An 8,748-nucleotide genomic window follows, 5' to 3' on the forward strand; every position below is an offset into this window, starting at 1 on the left:
TTCAACTAAGGAGGTGTTCTAGTTAACATAACCATCAAAGAAGGAATTTATGCTTTCACTCTGTTGACTAGATGGCATTCCTGCTATGAATGTGTCTCTTCAATAGGCGGGGATCCAATGCTCACGGAGATCCCACATTTTTCCTAACCAATGACTTTCATCAATATCATATTTATCAACCAAAGTTTTCCATTCTGTCTCAGAATCCTCTATTGCCCTCCTAAAAAACTAGTGATTGTAATCCTTGTAGAAATCACCGTCGGCATCTCTCATGTCTGCAACATGCTCAAGGAGATGCTTCTTTATGTACCATGAACAAAACCGATGCCTGGTCTGTGGTAACACTTTCCTAATTGCATTTCGCATAGCTCCGTCCATATCAGTTATTATAGCACATGGAGCTTTACCAAACATACACGTAAGCCACTGCTCAAATAACCAGGTGAAAGTCTCCTCTCTCTCGTCGGCAAGAAGTGCACATCCAAATAGAGTCGATTGCCTGTGATGGTTAACTCCAGTGAACGGTGCAAACGGCATTTTAAACCTGTTCGTTTTATAAGTGACATCAAATATGATCACGTCACTAAAGGTAAGGTGTGCTTCTCTCGCCCTTGAATTAGCCCAGAACATCGAACGCAAAGTCCCATTCGCGTCTAACTCCAACTGAAATAGAAGTTCGGGTCTTCAAACTTTCTCTTTTGGAAATGGTTTGCCACTGTCACCGCTTCTTTACCCATATTGTTCTCCCTAAGTGCTCTCAAATGGGCAATAACTTGATTTGTTGAGACCACAAGAGCATTATAAGTAGAGTTAATGGCCTTTTTTATCTGAGCAGGCTTGAAATTGCTTTCGCCGAGCTGTTCAATCAAATTCTTACAACTTTTGTTATTACGGAACTGACTATGTGAATGATGCATTTGCCTTTTAAGTGGGGAAGTAAGCTCATGAGGATGTCGTCAAAAGTTGTAATTTTCCACTGATTATCTCTCAACTTGATGATCATCTTCGCTTTACAATTCATTCTCGTAAGGCGACGCTCCCTCAACTCCTTAACATCATCTCTCTTCTCCTTAACCCTTTTCTGTCCCTCTTTGTCACATACAAACTGTCTCGATATCACCTCCTTCGTTATATTTGACTTCATTGTACTAGATATTCGTAGTCCAAAACCAATAGCGTACGCATAATTATTGTAGAACTCATATGCAGCTTCCCAAGTTTCAAAAACTTGATTCACAAACAGCTTATTCATAACACTTTTCTCACCGGCAACCTCGTTGGGACTAGTAACTTCGTGACTACAACCCTCATCTCCGTCTTTCCCATCATTAGCCTTCGATACTAGCTCAGCATCATTGAGATTCACCCCATCATTAACCTCAACTATAGTCCCATCCCACACTAAATTATCATCACAGAGGTTAAACCCATTGCCGAACTCAATTAAACCATTTGCATCTACTTCGTCACTAGATGGATCCACTTTTTATACCTAAAAAATACAACATAGACATGGCCCATCAACATAATTAGAAATGGTTAAATGTACAGCTAAGAAAATCAGAGACAAGAATAGATGATAAATATAATCACATTTTTTTTCACATTGGCAAGAATAGAACCTAAAAACACTCATATTTCACAAAAATATTATTGCAGGAATCTGCGAACTCAGTACATGCTCAAGGGTCTCATTTAATACCTAAGTATAAAAACTCGACACAAAAGAATCAGATTATATTTTTCTGAAAAAATGATACAACAGAGCTACTCTAAACACACATATTTCATGACACTAACCTCCAAGAATATCTCCCCTCACCGAATTTAAAAAAATCCACACTGGAGAAACAAAGAAAAATACAAATACAAATCTACCAGCAATCCCACTTCAATAAAATGTTTCCAAGAAGAAAGAGGGTTTCACCTTTAAACTTGTATTACAAAATCAATGCCAAAACTATATGTGATCTAGAATAAGATGAAACCCTCTTTTTGCAGAAAAATCAAGAAGATGAAACCCTCTTTTTTCATGGAGATGAAAAAAGAAAAGAAAAGATATAGAGAGTAGGAGGAAGAAACGCACCTATAGGACTTGTCGGCGTGATGGGCTCCGATCGGAGAGAGAACGGAGAGAGATCAAAGAGAGACAGAGACAGAGAGAGTGCGTAGAAAGAGGGTTTAGGGTTTTTTTCGCCCAAATTTTCCAACACATTGTGAGAGAGAGAGAGAGAGAGAGAGAGAACGTTAAAAAATGGTTTTTTTTAGGGTATGTCCAAGACGCACCCTCCGTAACGCCGCAACTATTTTTTTCTTTCACATTTTGGGCCCACCTTTGCAGCCAATAAGAAGAGTTCTCTCTCTTCAAGCGTACCTAAGCAAATGCGCTTCAAGCATATAATCATTTTCCTCATATATATATATATAAGATTGTGAGCTCGAGCGCACCAAGAAAATGGTGTGTTTGAGGTGTTATAACGCCTCCCATTGGTTCGTGTATGTGGGACCCAAACATTTAAACCAATGGGAGGCTTTATAAAGCCTCAAGCGCACCAACACTTTTCTCCTATATATATATATATATATATATATATATATATATAGAGAGAGAGAGGAAAATGATTATACGCTTGAAGCGCATTTCCTTATGTAAGCTTGAAGAGAGAGAACGTTTCTTACTGGCTGAAATGGTGGGCCCAGAACGTTAAAGAAAATGGAACTTGCGGCGTTACGGAGGTGCGTCTTCGACGCACCCTCGAAAAAACAACAAAAAACCCATTAACGTTTTCCCTCTCTCTCGCTGTGTTTTTTAGGCGAAAAAAAAAAACCCAAACCCTCCCTCTTTCTACGCTCTCTCTCTCTCTCTCTCTCTCTCTCTCTCTGTATGCACTCTCTCTCTCTCTGTGTCTCTGTCTCTCTCCAACAGATGTGTCTCTCTCGAAACCCTCTTTCTCTCTCTCTCTCTCTCTGTAACGTTGTATTGTAGGTTTAAAAACAACAAAAACCCCATATTGAAGAACGCAAAGTCTCTCTCTCTCTGGTCTTGATCGTTCTTTATCTTGTGGAATCTCTGGCTCTCTCTGTAACGTTCTCTCTCTCTCAAGCTGTTTTTTTTAGGCGAAAAAGGAAAACCCAAACCCTCTTTATACGCATTCTCTCTCTCTCTCTCTCTCTCCAATCTCTCTCTCTCTCTCTCTCTGTACGCGCTTCAAGGAAGAGGGTTTGGGTTATTTGAGGGAAAAAAAACACAAACCCAATTTTCAATTTTCAATTGTGTTTTATCATTTGGGATTTCGATCAAGACTCTCTCCTTTTCTCTTTCGATATTTTTTGGATCTGTAATCTGCTAATAGGGACTTTCCCTTGGAGCACTTTCCTACCTAGGTGAGGTTGCTCAGCTGGTAGAGATGGGGAATCCTTCTGGCGTTGTATTCTTGGAGACAAGTTCGATTTCCTATCAAACCTTAATGGCACGTGTTGGACATCTAAGGGAGAGCGGATTTTACCCCTAACACATGGCGTATGTGTATGGTGATCAGAGCCATCGATTTGCTAATTCACAACCAATTTTGTCCCAATACTGGATGGAGATTGTACATGATTAATCAAGATTTGCAAATATGAATCCAAACTCAAAACATTGTGGGTCCCAAAATAATTTCTCTTCTAGCATTTATTTGTACATTTAGGCCGTTTTTGGCAGCCATATATTTTTATTTTCGGGTAGAATATTAGCTTACTAAGGCCATGTTTGGCAGCATGGATTTTTTTTTTTCATGGAATATAAGTTTCTCAAGCTGTGGGAGAGGGCCAAGGAGGGTGAGATGGGGACATAATATAAAGGGCATGACAGCGGATTAGTGATTAATTAATGAAATCATCTGAGATTAGTCAGAAATCAAAAACTCTTTAGAAGCCATCCTCACAAGTGAAATGACAGCCAAATCCAGTGTATCTATGGCTTCGTGAAGGGCCCACTCTAACGGTATTTTCATTGGAACCCCCATAAAGGGTGTAGTGCTTCAAATCATTTCCCGTTATTTGCAGTTGTGTCTGGAGTCTGGATTATGGACAGATCAGCTCATTTATTGATTCATTTCGCCTTCTCAAAGAAAATTTGTTCATTTTTTATTGGGTCTTCAATTTATGAGCTGATGAAATTGTTATTGATGTGGGTTGCCAACACTCCCAGTAGATGGAGAACTTGAAGGAAGCATTTCTAGGTAATCGACAGTTCAAAATACTAAGTCTAGACACTATATAGATGGTGTCATGGTAATGTCGCAAAAAGAGATTGCTTGGGGTCTCAATTTAAGAGCTGCAGAGAGTGTTATTGTTTTGTGTGTCGCAAACGTCCCAATAAATGACAAGTGGGCTCTCAAAACCCTAACACCATGTTTGATCAGATGGCGGTAAGTAGGACCCTATTGATTTCCTCAGCTCTGCTCTCCTGAAATGTCATCATCCAGGAAAATCTTTCCAGTTTTACACTTCAATATCTTTTTCATGCAATTTCAACCTATATTGAGTGGCAATGCAAATTTAAAACAGCAAAACCAAAAAGCATAAAGAGGTAATTTTTTAATGTGCACCCATTTTATCACTCCCCAAACATTTTCCTTCCATACTTGCATAGAACAGGACTTTTGAGGTATAAAAACTCGGAAACCCAGCAACTCAATTGAGAAATCCTTAGGTACTTCATGTTAAAAAGTTGTAAGCTGAATGGAAACATCAAGCCATTTGAAACTGAAATGCCTACTTCAATTGCAGCCACAAACAGACATAATCAGTGCCAATACAGCCAAAACTGAAAAGTGCTCTCCAGTAACTGAGAATTAAAGCCATCGGCGGACACTAAGAACAGAACAGAACAAGTTTGGCCTTCCAGCCTATGAAATAAGGAAATAAGACTTCTAGGTATTGGTGGCTCTAGTGTAAATCTGGTGGCTGGAGTGAGTAGAAATCATCGTGATCGAACCTCTTGCCATTAGATCTTTGATTGCTCTCCGAGCGAGCGATCCGTTAACCTGAAAATGACATGCCAAACAGCTTTCCATTACTCAGTCATTGCGAAAACATGGTTATTTCAAAGTTTCACATTAATGCAAAAAAATATATTGAAAATACTTGCTCTTCTAAATTCTAATACCAACCTTTGGAACAGCTTTTCAAAAAAAAAAATATACCTACCTTGGAAACCTCTGCTTAATTGACAGGCAATATACTGGAATAGCAATGGATATCCAAGACATTCCCAATTGGTCTTTGACATCTTTTTTTGGGAACTGTAACAAACTACAACATCTAATTATAAAACTGTAAAGAAAGTAGTGTCATTGTTAAAGCATGAAAGTGCATAGAAGTCACTTTCCTACAAATGTGATGCTTTTGATGACATACTGGAAGTGACTCTCTCTCACTCCCTCTCCCTCTCTCACTTTTCAACTTAGAACTTTCTCTCTCACTATTCTTAGAATTATCCTCTTCCCTGCTGGAAATTGACTTCCAATCTCTCTCTCTCTCTCTCTCTCTCTCTCTCCCACATATTTAATTCTTCTGTGTCTCTTCCTCCCTCTCATTTTTCAACTTAGAAATATCTCTCTCACTATTCTTAGAATTATCCTCTTCACTAGTTGAAAGTGGCATTTCTCTCATTAATTTTCTTAGTGTGTAAGATGGGGTTAGAGAGACAGCTACCAGATTTATGAACAAATTTACACTGTGACATGTTTCTTCTGACCTCATCATTCTCAACAAGCTAAGGACTAAAGAGGGGTGCAAACTGCAAAGTCGGTGGGAAGCAATACTATAAAGTAGGAAACATCCCAGACTGAAAATGAATCACCAACATGTCATGGGACCCACAACACATGGCCTCTCCTACTGTTTCTTCTTTTTAATTAGAGCCACGCCTTGTCGATAACTTCCTTTTTCTGAGTGTTCTATTCTATGTCTCAAAAGGATTTTTCTTTTTCGCCTCAAATAACCCAGGGTTGATAACAATGTCACAGATGTAAAAATAAAAGTAAAAGTATATTAGCAAAGTACTGACCTAACTTCAGGGTTGATAACAATGTTGCGAACCAGCTGAAATACACAGATTCCTACAGCAGCCCCAACCGCCGCAAAGAACGGAAATACCTTCACATACCCACCAGTCCCTATTAGCAGATTACAGATCCAAAAAATATCGAAAGAGAAAAGGAGAGAGTCTTGATCGAAATCCCAAATGATAAAACACAATTGAAAATTGAAAATTGGGTTTGTGCTTTTTTTCCCTCAAATAACCCAAACCCTCTTCCTTGAAGCGCTTGAAGCGCGTACAGAGAGAGAGAGATTGGGGAGAGAGAGAGAGACAGAGAGAGAGAGAGAATGCGTAGAAAGAGGGTTTGGGTTTTCCTTTTTCGCCTAAAAAAACACAGCTTGAGAGAGAGAGAACGTTACAGAGAGAGCCAGAGATTCCACAAGATAAAGAACGATCAAGACCAGAGAGAGAGAGACTTCGCGTTCTTCAATATGGGGTTTTTGTTGTTTTTAAACCTACAATACAACGTTAGAGAGAGAGAGAGAGAGCGTGCGTAGAAAGAGGGTTTCGAGAGAGACACATCTGTTGGAGAGAGACAGAGACACAGAGAGAGAGAGAGTGCATACAGAGAGAGAGATTGGAGAGAGAGAGAGAGAGAGAGCGTAGAAAGAGTGAGGGTTTGGGTTTTTTTTTTTTGCCTAAAAAAACACAGCGAGAGAGAGGGAGAACGTTAATGGGTTTTTTGTTGTTTTTTCGAGGGTGCGTCGAAGACGCACCTCCGTAACGCCGCAAGTTCCATTTTCTTTAACGTTCTGGGCCCACCATTTCAGCCAGTAAGAAACGTTCTCTTTCTTCAAGCTTACCTACGGAAATGCGCTTCAAGCGTATAATCATTTTCCTCGTATATATATATATATATATATAGGGCAAAGGTTTTCTGAGGTATCGTGCAAGGTGAGCAACCCTCTATAAAACATCACCTACACGTTATTTGACTCATCCTGCCCATTCATTCTATAGGACCTCACATAGATAGGGTGTCCCTAAGAAACCACCTCCATACCATAATCCTAACAATTCGATTTATAGGAGTTCAATTTGCAGTCATCCATTTGAAAACCTCCACTAATCATAACCCTAACCATAACCATAACCCTAATCCTACCTATAACCTACAGAACCAATGGGATGGATGACTCAACCAACTATGGAAAATGGGGTATCTAGAGGGTTGCTAATAGTGAGCGATACCTCATAAACCTTTTCCCGATATATATATATATATATATATATATATATATATATATATATATATATATATAGAGAGAGAGAGAGAGAGAGAGAGAGAGAGAGAGAGGAAAATGATTGTACGCTCGAGCGTACCAAGCTTATGGTACACTCGAGTGCCCAATCACATATGGGCCTACTTTGTTACGATGATCCAAAGCATTCATTTGAAAGGTCCTATCATAGATAGGGTGTGTACCAAAAATCAGCTCCTACGCTTGACCGTTCGAAAGTTTGGTGCGGTTGAGTTCTAAAATACACTCCCATTGGCTGCTTGACCGGGCCCACTTACAATACTCCGAAGCAAAAAAAACCCAAAACATAAATGTATTCGAGCCTCTTCTCTCCCTGTCTGTTTTTTGGGTTTTCTAAAAGTCGAAGAAGACGAAGCTCTCTCTCTCTCAAAATGTCATAGCTCCCTCCCTCCGACCTTCTCCGGGCGCCACCTCCGTCGCGACGGGCGCCAACTCCTTCTCCGGCGCACAGGTATGTTTTTTTTAGTTTATTTTGAGAGAGAAAACTGCTATGCTAGGGTTTTTTGTCGTTTTTTTATGGGTAAAAGGGGTTTTCATTCGAGGGTTTTGGTTTTGTATTCAAGGTGTTTTTCATTCAGGGGTTTTTATCTCCTTTTAAATGGCTTTAAGGGGGGCTAGGGTTGGGTTATTTTACAATGAAAAATATGCCTGAAGAAAGATGGATTGGCTTATTTCACTATTTTTCCTTTTTTTAATCGATTCTTTAGGGTTTGGATTTCTTAAAATGTGTTTTTTTTTTTTGGGAAAAAATTTATCCAGGGTTTCTATATTTTTTTCTTTGGACTAATCTTACATCACTGCCTCTCCTTTTTTTTTGGTATAATGCTATTCTAATTTGTTTTGCAAACTCGTCTCCATTTAAACAGGTGCTTTTACAGGTTCAACATGAAGGATGCTAAACCAGTTACTACACCTCTTGGTTTAAAGATTTTTGTATTTTCTATTTTCACCCTTTTTGTTCATTCAGCACATTTATAAAATAGACAGGAGTTGTTTAATCAATTTATATCCTTTGGAATGAGACATATTTCCTTTTTCTCAATTTGTATTCGGGAATTTATGTGGTATTGGGGCTCTACAGTTCTATCTTTCAGAATTGTATTCTTCGCTCTTTTTCTAGCTTTTGATGTCGTAGAGTGTCTTGATTCATTATACAACGATAGGGGGGACACCTTGTCCCCTCCATCCTATTGTATGGCTATTCTCGTTTCGTTTCTTCGCTTCTTAATTTCTTCCAAGACTCTGCGCTCAGAGCAAAGAAAAAGAATCAATTTTTATTCACCGTTTGCGTTGTTGCCCTTGGCTTATGATTAATGGAGAGTGCTATTTTACTTATTTTTGGCCGTGGAAATAATATTCGCCCCATTTTCTTCACCAGGCCACCCGTTCTAGTCTAAG

General features: G+C 39.2%; 1 protein-coding gene and 2 long non-coding RNA genes across 3 annotated transcripts; 1 reads left to right on the forward strand and 2 right to left on the reverse strand.

Moving 5' to 3' along the window:
- Window positions 1-228: 228 nt before the first annotated feature.
- LOC143857418 (protein FAR1-RELATED SEQUENCE 5-like) lies at window positions 229-1,636 on the reverse strand. The gene is made up of 4 exons (XM_077367845.1): window positions 1,623-1,636; window positions 902-1,469; window positions 691-857; window positions 229-544 (listed from the first exon to the last, which is right to left on the reverse strand). The coding sequence occupies exons 1-4, from the start codon at window positions 1,634-1,636 to the stop codon at window positions 229-231; spliced, it is 1,065 nt and encodes a 354-aa protein (XP_077223960.1).
- Window positions 1,637-4,562: 2,926 nt separating this feature from the next.
- On the reverse strand, window positions 4,563-6,852 carry LOC143857243 (uncharacterized). The gene is made up of 3 exons (XR_013238537.1): window positions 6,448-6,852; window positions 6,056-6,144; window positions 4,563-5,030 (listed from the first exon to the last, which is right to left on the reverse strand). It is a non-coding gene; the product is annotated as an uncharacterized LOC143857243 (long non-coding RNA).
- A 682-nt stretch (window positions 6,853-7,534) lies between these two features.
- LOC143857383 (uncharacterized) lies at window positions 7,535-8,392 on the forward strand. The gene is made up of 2 exons (XR_013238646.1): window positions 7,535-7,801; window positions 8,217-8,392. It is a non-coding gene; the product is annotated as an uncharacterized LOC143857383 (long non-coding RNA).
- The last annotated feature ends 356 nt before the right edge of the window (window positions 8,393-8,748 follow it).

The sequence above is a fragment of the Tasmannia lanceolata genome, unplaced genomic scaffold (assembly GCF_043159265.1).
Source record: "Tasmannia lanceolata isolate RefF3 unplaced genomic scaffold, GAP_Taslan_0.1 ptg000024l, whole genome shotgun sequence".
NCBI classification, from domain to species: Eukaryota; Viridiplantae; Streptophyta; class Magnoliopsida; order Canellales; family Winteraceae; genus Tasmannia; species Tasmannia lanceolata.

Excerpts from the sequence above, each read along its gene's own strand:
- LOC143857418 (XM_077367845.1), bottom strand. Across the intron at positions 858-901 it reads GCAAATGCATCATTCACATA|CTCGGCGAAAGCAATTTCAA; the intron begins GTCAGTTCCGTA and ends TTGATTGAACAG. Across the intron at positions 545-690 it reads AACCATTTCCAAAAGAGAAA|GTTTAAAATGCCGTTTGCAC; the intron begins GTTTGAAGACCC and ends TAAAACGAACAG.